The sequence below is a fragment of the Alnus glutinosa genome, chromosome 14, assembly GCF_958979055.1.
Source record: "Alnus glutinosa chromosome 14, dhAlnGlut1.1, whole genome shotgun sequence".
In the NCBI taxonomy this organism is placed as follows: domain Eukaryota; kingdom Viridiplantae; phylum Streptophyta; class Magnoliopsida; order Fagales; family Betulaceae; genus Alnus; species Alnus glutinosa.
In genome coordinates this window covers 21,963,759-21,978,674 of record NC_084899.1, presented here as the reverse complement: position 1 = coordinate 21,978,674, position 14,916 = coordinate 21,963,759, and the positions used below count along the sequence as shown (strand labels likewise).

General features: G+C 35.2%; 3 protein-coding genes across 3 annotated transcripts; all 3 read left to right on the top strand.

Moving 5' to 3' along the window:
* Positions 1 to 1,346: 1,346 nt before the first annotated feature.
* On the top strand, positions 1,347 to 7,200 carry LOC133857658 (guanine nucleotide-binding protein-like NSN1). The gene is made up of 9 exons (XM_062292950.1): positions 1,347 to 1,519; positions 1,638 to 1,882; positions 2,968 to 3,097; positions 3,216 to 3,389; positions 3,564 to 3,781; positions 5,278 to 5,542; positions 5,901 to 6,080; positions 6,212 to 6,426; positions 6,587 to 7,200. Exons 1-9 carry the CDS (start codon positions 1,501 to 1,503, stop codon positions 6,962 to 6,964), a joined length of 1,824 nt encoding a protein of 607 aa, XP_062148934.1. The 5' UTR covers positions 1,347 to 1,500; the 3' UTR covers positions 6,965 to 7,200.
* A 1,151-nt stretch (positions 7,201 to 8,351) lies between these two features.
* LOC133856577 (basic blue protein-like) lies at positions 8,352 to 9,036 on the top strand. Its single transcript, XM_062291636.1, has 2 exons — positions 8,352 to 8,574; positions 8,679 to 9,036. Exons 1-2 carry the CDS (start codon positions 8,394 to 8,396, stop codon positions 8,876 to 8,878), a joined length of 381 nt encoding a protein of 126 aa, XP_062147620.1. The 5' UTR covers positions 8,352 to 8,393; the 3' UTR covers positions 8,879 to 9,036.
* Positions 9,037 to 10,626: 1,590 nt separating this feature from the next.
* LOC133856819 (probable serine/threonine-protein kinase PBL26) lies at positions 10,627 to 14,860 on the top strand. The gene is made up of 5 exons (XM_062291860.1): positions 10,627 to 10,762; positions 11,758 to 11,960; positions 12,292 to 12,481; positions 13,126 to 13,508; positions 14,328 to 14,860. The coding sequence occupies exons 1-5, from the start codon at positions 10,627 to 10,629 to the stop codon at positions 14,712 to 14,714; spliced, it is 1,299 nt and encodes a 432-aa protein (XP_062147844.1). The 3' UTR covers positions 14,715 to 14,860.
* The last annotated feature ends 56 nt before the right edge of the window (positions 14,861 to 14,916 follow it).

Below are 14,916 nucleotides of genomic sequence, written 5' to 3'. Positions count from 1 at the left end.
TGCAAATTTCTTTAAATTCTAACCAACACATAAATCCTAGCAATTTTTTTTCTTCTTTTTTTTTAAGAAAAAAATTATGAATATTTTGAAAATTTTTATAGAATTTAACGAAAAATTCTAACGGATGACTGAGATTGAAACTTTATAAAAAATAGACACGTTAAATAATTTACGTACCTTCTTTCAAAATGAGTAAAAATTCATGAGTTAGAAGTGAAGTTCTAAAAAAATATATATATTTGATTGAACGTAAAAATAAAAAGTGTTGTTTAGCAAAAATGTTAACAAATTTAGTTTTTTATTTTTTTTTCCTATACAACAAAATTTCTTGGAGATTTGGAAAATATCAATAGCTTGTTTAATAAGAAAAAACAACAACATTTATTGATAAAGGGAAAATGTGGGTTCTATGTAGGTCTTACAAATTTAATTATTGTTTTTCAAAATGGAAAGACAAAAGAATGATCCAAATATACTAAATATCACATATCTCTTTTGATAAAGGAAAGACAGCAGTTTTGATTTCTCTATAGAGATCTGGATATCTCAATTTATGCTTGATTATAATATGGAAAACAACGAAATTTAATAACATGTTTTACTTGATCTAAGCCACTATTTTAATTGTTTTTTTTTTTTTTTAGATCACTATTTGAATTGTTATTGTGTGGAAGGAATTGATATACTTCGGCCTCATAAATTTCTGCTCAGCTGGTCTATTTTTATATTAATTTTTATTTTTAAGTAATAATATTATTTCGTAGGAGATATTTGTCGATTGCGATAGGTTTGATGTGACGCACCATTAAATTATTAAATAGAATGATCAACTATATCTATCAGATGTCCACTAGTATTATCGGTAATACTTTTTAAAATCGAGAGGTCCGGTTGATTTCGGATCAAACCACATAATCTAATAAAGTATTTAATTATAATAGAAAAACATTACAAACTGTGACGGGCAAAATAATTAGACCCTTCTAATTTTACAGTTGTAATTTTAGAGAGTTGGGTTCTAAATCCATCGGGATGGTCATCTGACTCTCTACACAATATCTTATGGCTATCGGGATTTGGTCATTCTTTGATATGACAGTGAAAATTATTATTAAATTTTAAATTAAATCATGATTTTCATTGCAACATAGGAAATATCCATTTAGAGGAAGAAACTGCATCATAGAGGCTCAACGGTTGGACCACATTACATATCAAATCAGGCCCGATCTTGAGTTGGGTCAGGCTTAGGACAACATTTGAAAAGCTCACCCATGGTATTTGTCCGACCCGAATTATAAAGCCCACCGGTTTTCTCCCATTTTCTCATAAACCCGATCTTACCGTAGGCAGTGTCCAGTGTCCACCTTTCCCACGCTTATACTCTCAACCCTAAAACCCTAAAAAAAATCCATCAGATTTTCGTCCCCTTTTACTTTGCTTAAACCTTCACTCTCGCTCCCCTTCTCTAACAATTCTAATCTCGCACAAGAACCAAAGATGGTGAAGAGGAGCAAAAGTAAGCGATAGCCAATTTTCATTCCATCATAATATCGAAAATCCTCCTTTTTCTGCTGCTGGTTCTGCGTGATTAATGTGGTTTTTTTTTTTTTTTTTTGTTTAATTTGTTTTGACAGAAAGCAAGAGCAACAGGGTACCTCTGAAGAAGAAGTACAAGATCTTAAAGAGGGTGAAGCAGCACCACAAGAAGAAGGCCAAGGAGGCAAAGAAGCTCGGCCTCAATCATAAGAAGAAGACCGAGAAGGACCCTGGTATCCCCAACGACTGGCCCTTCAAGGAACAGGAGCTCAAGGCTCTCGAAGTCCGCCGTGCTCGTGCTATCGAGGAGTTGGAGCAACAGAAAGCCGCCCGCAAAGAAAGGGTATTCGCTCTTGCCTGCCTTCGTATTGCTTGTTGTTTTCTTTGTTGTGGGATTTGGGTTTGTTTGTTTTTGTCATGATTATAATTGTGTTTATGCATATCTGAATATTTTGTATTGTGTTAGAAGTTAGAACGGTGAAGTTGTGTAGTTGATATAGTTTTTTAAGGCGTGGATTAGGCGTTTTCCAAGTAATTGAGACCGACCCATGAGAGATGATGGTGATTTTGAGCGTTTGTTTCGATGGATTTTGTGTGCTTGCTTTTCATTTGTGTGCCCAAATTGCATCTGGATCTTATTGTTTTTGAAAAGGTAAGCACAGAAAGGAATGAGAAGGAGATCAGTCTGGTTTTTTATTGAACTGCATATGTATCTTAAGGTTAATGTGTACCGTCCTCTGGAGCTTCTCCTCTACATTAATAGTTATAAACAGATCTAGGAGTTGTTTTGGAGCTTAATATCTGGAGTTGAGGAGCTTAATATCTTGAATTTTTGTGCTAGGAAGATTTGTTAACCTTCCGCTTAGTTTTTGGATAAAGAATTAAGTTTTGGTTTTGCAAATTAAACTCTTAAGGGTACATTTCAGTGGAAGGACAGCAGAGTAGAAGGGAGCTGAGAGAAAGGGTTGAAGTTACCCTTTCCCCTGTTTGGACAGGTACTCTACTCCATTGACGCCCATTTAATTGGGGGAATTGGAAGGGAGAGGATGCCAAGTCTTATTGAATTTTGTGTGCTTCCATTTTTACCCTTAATTTTTTCAATTATTAAAATTTCTCCAATTTTTAAATAAACCCTCGTCTCTTATCTCCCTTTTTGTCAATTTAGGCAATACTTTATCATTTCTTCTTCTTTCCGATCAGCAACCAAACAAAGGAAGGGATTCTATACCTTTATACGCTTCTATCATTTATTTAGCCCCTCATATTACGTATTAAAACATCCTCACAAAGAATAATGTTCACTATCCTGGTCATTAGGTTCATCAATTATGGACCTGTGTGCTCCCGCTATGCTCATGAAACAAGTTATGGCTTTTGCTCCATACTTTTAATCCTTTATTCATAATGGAACCCTTTCTCCTTTTTCAGGCTCAAAGGAGGAAGTTGGGTTTACTAGAGGATGATGATATCTCCAAGTTGGCTGGAACAACTTCTGCAGAACGAAGTTTTGGAGAGGGAAAGGGTAGTGGTAATTCCACTGGAGCTGGAAAAAACCGGGGTATGTTTATGCTAAATGTTCTTTGAAGATGTATTTTTGGTGGACGATTTTTTTTTTCCTGTAAATTTACCTCTACATTATCTTGTCAATTCTTTAATATATCTTATTTTTCATACAGATAACTCAGATAGGGCTTTTTACAAGGAGTTGGTGAAAGTCATTGAAGCATCAGATGTTATTTTGGAAGTTCTTGATGCTCGTGATCCTCTAGGTACTCGTTGTGTTGATATGGAGAGGTTGGTGATGAAATCAGGTCCTAATAAGCATCTAGTGCTGCTTCTGAATAAAATTGGTATTCTCTCTCTCTCTCTCTCTCTCTCTCTCTCTCTCTCTCTCTCTCTCTCTCTCTCTCAAAATCCAATGGAACAGATCTTGGCTGCCATTTTAAGTTCATAGAGTATATCATGTTCAGAAGACACAGAAATGTTTCATCTTGTATAATTTATAATTGTTACTTGTATCTCAGATCTTGTCCCTCGGGAAGCTGTTGAAAAGTGGCTCAAGTATCTTAGGGAAGAATTACCAGCTGTTGCATTTAAGTGCAGTACACAACAGCAGAGATCAAACTTAGGGTGGAAGTCTTCCTCAAAGGCAGCAAAACCAAACAATCTTCTGCAAACAAGTGATTGTCTGGGAGCTGAAACTCTTATTAAATTGTTGAAGAATTACTCAAGAAGCCATGAGGTATGCCTACATATCTTTCATGCACAATAACTTCTCTGAAGCTTCAGAAGATTTTCCATGAGAATGTTCTGTTTGTGGTTGGTGTTTTTCTTGCCAGTCTAATTTACTACATACTTTGTATGAATGGATATAAACACGTGCCTCCCATAGTTGATATACTATTATATTTGTTTATTAAATTCTTTTGATCAGGTTATTTTAGTGGCCAAAATTCTTTTGGTCCCTTCAAAGTGGCATTTTTACATCCAGGAGAGTTGACATGCCATAAATAAGAAATCAGGACTGCTTAGGATCCTAGGATGATATGTGCCAAACTCATCTTTTGTAGGGAGAAACTATTACCCGTTTTGTGTCATGTTTCCTTTTAAATGGTCAGTGGCCATTTTTAAACTGATTTAAGAAATTAGTGTTAATGAGTTCCATAGCATGTCGATAGGATTGTTGGGTACAAACATCATTTCTCTGATTCTGTACAGTAACTTTTCTATACATCAAGGGAAGCTTTCATCTTCAAAAGTCATTTTAAACCAAAAAATGGTACTTCATGCAATCTGGCATACTTGTGCTAAAAAATGTTTTGCAAGATTAGTTCATAGACCCCGAGAACTTTCAACTCTAAAATTGCTTTGGCTTTCTGACCTGGTGATTTATGCACGTGGTACAACTTGTGCTGCTTTATATGTTGAACACAGATTCCTTTTGGGGGAAAAAAATGGGACAAAGAACTTATGTCTTGTTTTGCTAATTGGATATGTACCACAATTTGTCATTTGTTGTTGGGCTTATCAAAATAGTAATAACTAACAATAGGGAAAGCTCAGGAAAAAAGAACAATAACAAAAACAACAAAAGCAAATAGTTGATGATAATAATGCTAATGATAATGGTATCTTGGTGATAATAATGTTAATTTTTTTTTAAAGTTTAAAATTAACAATAATGTTAATTTTGATGAAAGTAATGGTAATGACTTTGATGATGATGTTGGTGACAATGATGATAATCCATTTAGAATCTAGAGTAGTTTGGAGACATATGATCGCGTTTAATGTTTTGCAGTATTGTCTCTCTACGGATGGATGGTTGCTTTCAAAAGTTGTCGCTTTTCTAATTTTCTCTATTTTTTTTTTATTTTTTTATTTTTATTTTTTTTTGTGGATTTGTGGTCTTCTTCCGAATTGGGTGTTTCTCTTGTATACTCCCTGTGTACTTGGGTTATAACCCAATGCAATTTCTTATAAAATTGAATTACTTGTAAAAAAAAATATATGTTTTGCAGTATTCTATATTCTACCATTTTCAAATAGTATGAACGGAATCCGTCTAGGCTACAACATGCTTGCTAAGGGTTTTCCCGTTGTACTCAACGAAGCTTTTCTTTTTAATGCCTATAAGTTTCTTAATGGTAATTGTTATGCCATATTTTTGAATTTGGGTTTTATAGTTCCGATAAATCCGAGCCTCACTAATCTGTTGTGCATGGTTATCTTTGGCAGATCAAGAGGTCAATTACGGTGGGTGTTATTGGCCTGCCTAATGTTGGTAAGAGTAGTCTCATTAATAGCTTGAAGAGGTGCCATGTTGTCAACGTTGGTGCTACTCCTGGGTTAACAAGGTCGATGCAAGAAGTTCATTTAGACAAGGATGTCAAATTGTTGGACTGCCCTGGTGTTGTAATGCTTAGCTCTGGAGCAAATGATGCATCTATCGCTCTTCGAAATTGCAAAAGAATAGAGAAGTTGGATGATCCAGTTGCTCCAGGTGACTGAACTCATCCTTCATTTTTGGCTGCTTTATCTGCTATTCTGCTTGAGTGCCTTTTCATGTGGTTAAGGATTGGCTAATATGTGGCATTTTGCCCCTTATTAGTTTCTTTTTTTCTTTTCTTCGGCAAGCTGGGGTTTGGATCTGGTGGAGTTCAAATGGTGGTCCATTAAGGATTGGCTAATATGTGGCATTTTGCCCCTTATGAATGTTTTTATTCAAAAAAGAGAAATCCTAAGTTTAGAGGAAGTATATTATATAGGCAGGGTTTCAAGCTTCCTCCTTACTTTATTATATTAAATTCTATCAGCAGATTTTATTATCCATACTAACTGACCCTGCCCCATCTGTGCAGTGAAGGAAATTCTAAAGCTTTGCCCAGCCACACTGTTGGTAACTCTGTACAAGCTCCCAAGCTTTGACTCAGTCGATGACTTTCTGCAGAAAGTGGCTACTGTTAGGGGTAAGCTGAAAAAGGGTGGAATTGTGGATGTTGAAGCTGCTGCAAGAATCATTCTGCACGACTGGAATGAGGGTATGCGTCTCTAGCTATTTATTTTAGAGTATGTGCCATTGAAATACACAAAGAAAACAAAAATAGAACAGAAGAAAGCAAATAATTATATTTAAAGATGCAAAGAATGCTAATTGTTTGATTTGTTGCAGGTAAAATTCCGTTTTATACTATGCCCCCAACTAGGAATCAGGGAGAACCTTCGGAGGCCAAGATTGTTTCTGAGCTTGGGAAAGAGTTTAACATTGATGAGGTTTATAACAATGAATCTTCATTTATCGGAAGCCTGAAGTCCATTGATGATCTCAATCCTGTTGAAGTTCCTCCGAGTCGCCCTCTCAATTTCGATGAGATTTTTACGGTGTTGGTAAGTCAAGTGACCTTAGGTGCTCCAGATCCCCCCTCTCCGAAAGGAAAACACCTCCACATTCTTTACATCCGCAGATATTTTGAAAAAAGTATGAACAAGAAAATTAATTTACAGGCAACTAATTCCTTTCTTTTTTGCATTTTTATTTATGCATTAGAATGATGATGAACCAAGACCATCAACCCAAGGTGATGAAGACGCCAAAGGCATAGCTGATGGCGGTGCCGATGTGACCATGGCATCTGAAGAAGATGGAGCAGAGAAGAAGGTAAAAACTGCTACTAGCAAGCAAAATGAAAAGCTATATGCAGTTGAAGGTATGCTTAATACAAAGTTGAAGAGAGCTGAGAAGAAAAAAAGAAAAAAAGCTGACAAATTAAACTCAGAAGATGCAATGGATGATGACTATGACTTCAAAGTGGACTATGCCAAAAAGGGATCTTCCATGGATGTTGATGATGGGAGCAAGGATGATGGTGGTAATCAAATAATTGGTGAGGTACCTATGTCTGGTATTGAGCTCGATGATGAGTGATGGCATCACCACTAGAAAATGGCATGCATGCATGGATTGCATGAATGTTTTTTTCATCCGTGGCCTTGATTCCCCACTGTAGACTAGTCTAGTTTTTGTATGGTAATAATTTTTTACGTCACCATAGCCCTTTGAGCAACATTTACATCGAAATATTAACTCTACAAGATGTTAGAAGGTTTTGAGAACTGCCATTTGGCTAATTAAATTTTGGTTGTGCTTCTCTCTCTCTTTAATTCGGATCTCACGAATGGATTGAAAGATTGTCCCGATAATTTTAGATATCTTTTCATTCCTGCCCCATCATCTGGGAAGGCAAAAAAAGTTTATAGAATTGCTAATTTTTAAGCTCACGATGTGGTAAAATGAGCCGTTTTCTTTAATTTTAGGTTTACGATGCAGAGGCAAAAAAAAAAAAAAAAAGAGATTGAAAATAAGATGATAAAAAAAATATTTGGTTCTTCTTCCTTGGTGTTTCCTAGGAAGGGTAGAAAAAGAAAAAAGAGATTAAAAATGAGATGATAAAAGAAAATATTTGCTTCTTCATCCTTGGTGTTTCCTAGGAAGGGTAGTAATTTGTTTCTTTCGTTTTGGTAGGCAAAGAAGTGACATGAGAGAAAAGAAAATAAGATGCGTACTTTAATTAAAATCCTTACTCAAAAAATATATTTAATTAAATTGTCATTTATACCTTTAAAATGACGAAGTTTTCCTCCAAATTAAATTTGTAAATTTTATTCAATCCAATCTATTAAATTAACATATGTCTTTAGAGTACGTGATTTTCACATGCTCTGTTAAAATTGTATGTAAGAATCACATATTCTAACGACAAATGCCAGTTTAATAAACTTGGAGGAAAACTTTCTCCCCTTTAAAATATTGATTAGGGGGAGTATTATTGGTCAAATTATTTGATTTATTTGTCGAGTAATACTAGAAGTCCCTCTTGTATCGCTCTTGTGTCTCTCCTAAAATGAGCTAACTTTTAAAATCACTATTGAACTCGTGATTGATCACTATTGAATTTTGATCAAATTGTGATTTTAAAAGCCACGTTTTTTCAATCATAAACACAATGATGATTTTAAAAGTTACCTCATTTTTTTAAAGACACAAGAATAACACCCGAGAGACTTCTAAAATTACTCTTATTGTCACCGGTGATTTTCCCTTATCTTTATTTCTCATTTTCTCCTCTTAAAAGAAGAGTAAATATTAGAGTTCACATGTTGTGAAGTAACTCCCCTTAAAAAGACTTAAAAGAAAAAGAAATGATCAAAGGAGAGGAAAAAGGGCATGAAGAATTTTCAACTGCCTAGTAGGAACAGCATTCAAATTGCATTCAAATCAAGATTCCCTGGCAATAAAAGACATCTCCTTTCTTCAATGTTCTCATCTCTTTTCTGATCCTCATCCTTCTCCCAAAATGGCTCACCAGGGAAGATGCAGTGCTGCAATACTTTCCACCATTCTCCTCCTCTGTCTTCACCCACTTGCCTCTGTTTCTGCTCGAGCTGCTATATACACTGTCGGCGATGATTCTGGCTGGACTTTCACCATCGAAGATTGGACCAAAGGGAAGAAGTTCAAGGCCGGAGACATACTGAGTAACTTCAGAAAACCCATCGTTTTTTTTTTTTTCAGGCATTTTCATTCATTATTTCCACTTCTTGTTTCTTATGATGTTTGTGTTTGTGTTTTTTTTATGCAGCTTTCAACTATTATCCAACGTTCCACAATGTGGCAGTTGTTGATCTCAAAGGCTATAAAAGTTGCTCAGCTTCTTCAACAGCTAAGATTTACGATAGTGGAAAAGATCGAATTAAATTATCAAAGGGACGGAACTACTTCATCTGTAGCTTCCCTGGCCATTGTGAGGAGGGAATGCAGATAGCAGTTTATGCTCACTAAAATTAAAAATCTAGGGTTTATGTTCAAACTATATATTTCTTGAATAAAGGATGTTAAATATTCTTATGATCAGTGAAATGGATGAGATGCTTGTTGGATCAGGAGTTTGATGCCATGTTATTTGAGGACAAGTACTAGTTCTGTGGATATGCATTTGACTGTGTAGGCAAATTCTGTGTAATGCCCTGAATCATTAAAAGATTAAGGAAATAAGAGATAAAATGCAAGAAAAATAAAACTTAATTAACCATCTCGTTAATTTGGACAAGGAAGATCGATCGATCTCGTCCGAACAAGGTGCAGTCGTCAGTTCGAATGAAATAAACAATTCGTTCAAACAAGGTTGCCATGCCGGCCAAAAACCGCATTTGGTGCCACGTATCATGCCAGATACCACGCCAGCATCAAATTGAGCATGATGCCACGTCAACTGCCATGTGTCAGGACATAATTGTGTCAAGTTCCATGTGTCACGCAATTCTTACGACAGGAATAAAACCCACAAGAAAAATAAAACTAAAATGTTTTTACATGTCCTGATATGTTATGCATATTTATTGACTATGAGCCCTATGATTTAAAGTATGTTTATATCTACGCCGATTGTTATACTCAGTTTTACATTGTTTAAAGAAAAAAGAATTTCATAAAAAGGAATTTTAAAGGAAAAGGAATTTCATAGAAAAGGATTTTAATGGAGAAAATGAATTTTAAAGGATCTGTCTTAAAGATTGTATAATTTTTGAGAAAATAGAAAGATTAGATTTAAAAAAGATATTTTTAAAATGTTTTGATCACGGCCGGTACGTATTGAGTGAGGGAATACGCTCAACGACCCATGTACTCCCTCTTATGATTCTCTCTATCTTATAAGTAATTGTCTCACTTAAGTTAAAACTCGACACGACATTATCAATGTTATGAAAAGTAAGTAATTAACCAGTTTATGTGAAAATCGGATCCTCGGAGATCGAAGAACCATTTTATAGTTTACACTAAATTTAACATGTTTAATGGTATCACGTGATACCATATACACCATTAAATACAACAAAATATAATCTAACCCGTACGTAAAGTGGGTAAAATGAAGAGGATCTACCATTTGAATGTATGATATATATATCCAACGTACGGCTTATATATCATATTCAACGACACTATATGCGGCCGAAACAAAAGTTTTTAAGATAATCTGGATCGCACATTTTAATCTCTTTAATTATAAAAAGTACTTGTAAACCTGCCTTGTTTCTTCCTAGAGATCTCCATCTTTTGCGGGAACACCAAAGAAAATCAACCCATTTTTGTTGCTTTGCTGACCTGCTCACCTCTCTCCCTCCACGATTTCCTTTGCCGGGTTCGGTACGTGAAGTTGTTGAGTCAAAAGACTTTCATGGCGGTTTTGGCATTACGGTTTCCTTATTTGGGCTTGCACTTTCGATCTGGTAATAATTAACGTTGTTGTTCATGGAGTTTTGTTCTTTCAGGGTTACTTGGAACCCAACCCACATCACCTTTTTTTCTTCTTTTTTTAAGATATATATATAGCATTTATTTCATAACTGTAATTTAACCATTTGAAAGTCTGTTTTGTTAATTTTTTTATTAATGATTTATCTTTCATATGACTTTTCCGGGAATCATAGAAGCTAAAGTGGGAATCTGGCAAGGATTAAAGGGCTCATCAGAGAGACAAATTGCTAGAAGTTTCAGAATTTTCTGGATTTAATTAATTTGGACAAGAAATGAATTGCTTCATGTGTTTCCCATCCCATGGGAAGAAAGCATCTCATGACAAGACAAACGGCCGAAGGAGAGGAGAGTTGCCGCCAGCCGCTCCCCATCGAAGAGAAGTAGCCGTAGCACCAAAGCCACGGCCTGGTAATTAGTTTACTAGCTTTCATCTTTGGGTCTCAATTAATTATGGCTTATCTAAAGTAATGTTATATAATATCTTAAATTAATGCTAGCTAAAAGCTTTATTTTCCCGAGGGGTGGCCTAGTGGTTGAGGCTTGCAGCTTCTAGGGATATTATCCATTGAGGTTTCAAGTTTGAAATTCAACTGGGTGCTACCTCTCTCTTTGGGCCAGCCACCCGGGTATAGCCCACGATTTAAAGCTCTATCCCTGAAGTGGAATTGGGTATGGGGCCGAAGATTAGTCTAGGGTTTCTGGTTAGGCCTCTACGCTCGGTAATGCTACCATTGTGTGTGGGTTAGCTCGAGGTACTGTCTAATTATAAGTGAACTGGGATATCCTGATTAAAAAAAAAAAAAAAAAAGACTTTATATTTATTTTTTATTTTTAACTAGTCACTTCTCAAAAACACCATGCTTCTGCTTATCTAAATTCTTTCTTTATTCTATTAAAATAATTTGTATTCAATAATTTTCTATTCATTTTAATAATAGGGTGAGAGGGAGAAAATGAGAGACATTGCTTACTCAAATGTATGTAGAAGAAATGCAACATGCATTTGATTTAGAGAACCGAATGGATATGTTTTTTTTACAGGTTTGATTAATTATTTTACATAGAAATCCAAAATGTATAAGCCATTAATGTGAATGCTAAGGAAAATTATTGGATTTGTGATAAATCATTATTGAATTTTGATCCAATGATAATTTTGAAAGTCACATCAATTTTAGAAAGACATAAGAGTGACGTTTAACATTATTCATAGAGGCCAGCTAACCTAGCCGTACATACAACAATACAATGTGTGACCTATATAATCTAATACAAGAGACATATATATATATATAGTACCAAATATTTTCTCAAAAAATTTCCAAGAAGAAAGATCTAATCAAAGTTTTGCCTTGCCATATTAATACTAAAAGAATGATATGCTGATTTTATATGTTGTACAGAAAATCCAAAGACAAAGGGTGCACCCGTTGAAACTACATACAATAAGGAGGCCAATAAAGAAAATGGCAACAACAACATGGCTGCACAAACTTTCACTTTCCGAGAATTGGCCACGGCAACAAAGAATTTCCGACAAGAATGTCTAGTTGGTGAGGGTGGATTTGGAAGAGTTTACAAGGGGAGACTCGAGAAGACTGGCCAGGTAAAACCAAGCCTAGCTTGTTTGATGTCTAATCTAGACTTGTTAAACCATAGTTAGTCCCAAAAACTTAAGCCGATAGGCTCACGTGTGGGTTCAAACTCTCTCCGAACAAGCGAAGTTCAAAACGTGAAATATTTAACTAAAATGAAAGAAACTATAGAGTTAAAGTTCGAACTCATACACGACATCTGCTTAGATACCATGTTAACTTAATCTGATAGGATATGATAAATAATTTGATCAATCAATAAATGGTGGTTTAACAAGCTAAGCCTTGATATCTTCCATATATCGTTGAGATCAAAGTTCTAAAAGATTTTGATTGATTCAGGTTGTGGCTGTCAAGCAACTTGACAGGAATGGAATGCAGGGAAACAGAGAGTTTCTGGTTGAGGTGTTGATGTTGAGCCTCTTACACCATGGAAACCTTGTAAATCTGATCGGATACTGTGCTGATGGAGAGCAGAGACTTTTGGTGTACGAGTACATGCAATTAGGATCTCTGGAGGATCACCTACTTGGTATTTTTTTTTTTTTTTGGCCTTATTTTTCGATAATGATATCGTTTATTTAGCCAAGAACATGTTAAAGACATCCAGTAAGCATGCGGCAAAAACATTAAAAAGAAGGTCAATAAATTTATTGTCTGGAAGATTAAATATGATAATCAGATCAATCCATAGTGCATGGTTCAGATAGCATTTTAGTTTACACATTTTAAGTTGCCCTCAATCTTTTTTTTCTTTTTTGTTGTTGTTGTTGTTGTTCATTTTTGTGTCGCTTGACTTTTAAGCGAGCTCAAACAAAAACTTTGCTCGAGCGAGTTTATGATAATTTTAACTCGATTCCTTGTTTAAACCCAATTGTTGCCCTACCTATAAATACGACATGTCTACACAATTTTTTGAGGAGAGAGAGAGAGAGAGAGAGAGAGAAATCTTGAAAACCCTAAAGAGAGAGAAAGCCTACTCTTTTCGTGAGCCTAAACAATTCATTCTTGTTCCTCCAAACCACTATGAAATTCTGAATTCTTTTAAACCCCCCCCCCCCCCCCCCCCCCAAAAAAAAATAAAAAATAAAAAAAGAAGTAAGAAAAAGAGTAAATTCATCTTCATTTTATTTTCCTGCTCACCATTATGATGAATTAAATATATTGATTTTTCAGATCTACGACCAGGGCAAAAGGCATTAGATTGGTTCACAAGAATGAAAATAGCTTTAGAAGCAGCCAAAGGTCTAGAATATTTACATGACAAGGCCAATCCCCCTGTAATATATCGTGATTTGAAGTCCTCAAACATCTTGCTGGACAAGGATTTCAATGCCAAGCTTTCAGATTTCGGACTGGCCAAGCTTGGACCTGTTGGGGACAGATCTTCAAGGGTAATGGGAACATATGGGTATTGTGCCCCTGAGTATCAAAGAACAGGTCAACTCACTGTAAAGTCAGATGTCTACAGTTTTGGAGTCGTTTTGTTAGAGTTGATCACCGGAAGAGAAGCCATTGACACCACAAGGTGTACTGAGGAGCAAAATCTAGTCACTTGGGTACGCAAGTCTCCTATATTTTGTTTTCTGTTCTAAAAATGAAAAAACACATTTACAAACAACTCAAAACATAAAATAATATTCCTTAAAACGGACTGAGATCACCCGTTATTAGGCTACCAGAGTAACATAGAGACTCAGATAGCCTACTAACAAGGGATCTTGACCTCTCAAAACACAAAAATAGGTTTCATTTTTATGTCACGTCAAAACACTTTTTTAAATTATTATCCAATGTTCCACAATGTGGCAGTTGTTGATGTCAAAGGCTATAAAAGCTGCTCAGCTTCTTCAACAGCTAAAGGTCTAGAATGAAAATAACTTAATAACACAAAAATAGTTTTCACCTTTATATCACGTCAGAACACTTTTTCAATATAAAAAACAAACATATATATATATATATATATATATATATATATATATATATATATATATATATATATATATATATATATATATATATATTACTCAAAATACGTTAACAAACATAATACCCCAATTTTCTTAAAACTCTTAATATTTTTCAACTATGCATGCTTTTCACCTTTAATTTCAATTGAATATTTCATATGAGTAATATTATATATACCACATTTTTATTATTCCATAACAATGACATGGTAATTCCAACTAATCTTTAGATTTTTTTCTTTTTTCTAAGAATGGTTGATTTGGACTGCCACATTATCATTCCATATATTAAACCCAATTATCAAATCGTAATTAATAATTAAATAGTAATGTTATATATCATATTTTTATCCCATAATATTCTAGCTGCAGTTCCAACAAACCTGGTTTTTGTTCTGAAACCAGGCAGAACCAATATTTAAGGATCCTCAAAGGTTCCCGGAACTAGCCGATCCACGGCTTAAGGGAGAGTTTCCAGTGAGAGCACTACACCAAGCAGTAGCAGTAGCCGCCATGTGTCTCCAAGAGGAACCGTCAGTTCGTCCCTTGATCACTGATGTTGTCAGTGCTCTGGGTGTTCTTGGAACCGCCTGTCGAGATGCAGTAACCACATCATTTGATCATCATCCTTCTCCACCGTGTGATCGTAACATGATCAGGGCAAATGGGATTGTTCTTGATGACGAAAGCATAAGGGAACGACAACGAGCTGTGGCAGAAGCCATGGAATGGGGTTCAACTTCAAGGCATAATAAGGCGATATCCCGGTGTGGAAGCACTTCTTCAGTGTAAAATACGATTAATTATTATATTGGCCGGTGCTGAAGATATCTATGTTTTGGCTTCCAACAAATTCTTTTTTATTTATTCAGACTGCAAGAATGATGTTAGATTTTGGAAAGGCATTGAGTCCTTCAATTGAGTATACTTTTTTCTTTTTCTTTTTCTTTTTTTCTTTTTTTTTGTACGTGAGAAGATTAAAATTGTGATGATG

Coding starts and splice junctions, on each gene's coding strand:
- LOC133857658 (XM_062292950.1), top strand. Junction 5,543..5,900: donor GGATGATCCAGTTGCTCCAG/GTGACTGAACTC, acceptor CCATCTGTGCAG/TGAAGGAAATTCTAAAGCTT. Junction 6,427..6,586: donor ATGAGATTTTTACGGTGTTG/GTAAGTCAAGTG, acceptor TTTATGCATTAG/AATGATGATGAACCAAGACC.
- LOC133856577 (XM_062291636.1), top strand. CDS start 8,394: ATGGCTCACCAGGGAAGATGCAGTGCTGCAATACTTTCCACCATTCTC. Junction 8,575..8,678: donor CAAGGCCGGAGACATACTGA/GTAACTTCAGAA, acceptor TTTTTTATGCAG/CTTTCAACTATTATCCAACG.
- LOC133856819 (XM_062291860.1), top strand. CDS start 10,627: ATGAATTGCTTCATGTGTTTCCCATCCCATGGGAAGAAAGCATCTCAT. Junction 10,763..11,757: donor AGCACCAAAGCCACGGCCTG/GTAATTAGTTTA, acceptor TATGTTGTACAG/AAAATCCAAAGACAAAGGGT. Junction 11,961..12,291: donor GACTCGAGAAGACTGGCCAG/GTAAAACCAAGC, acceptor TGATTGATTCAG/GTTGTGGCTGTCAAGCAACT.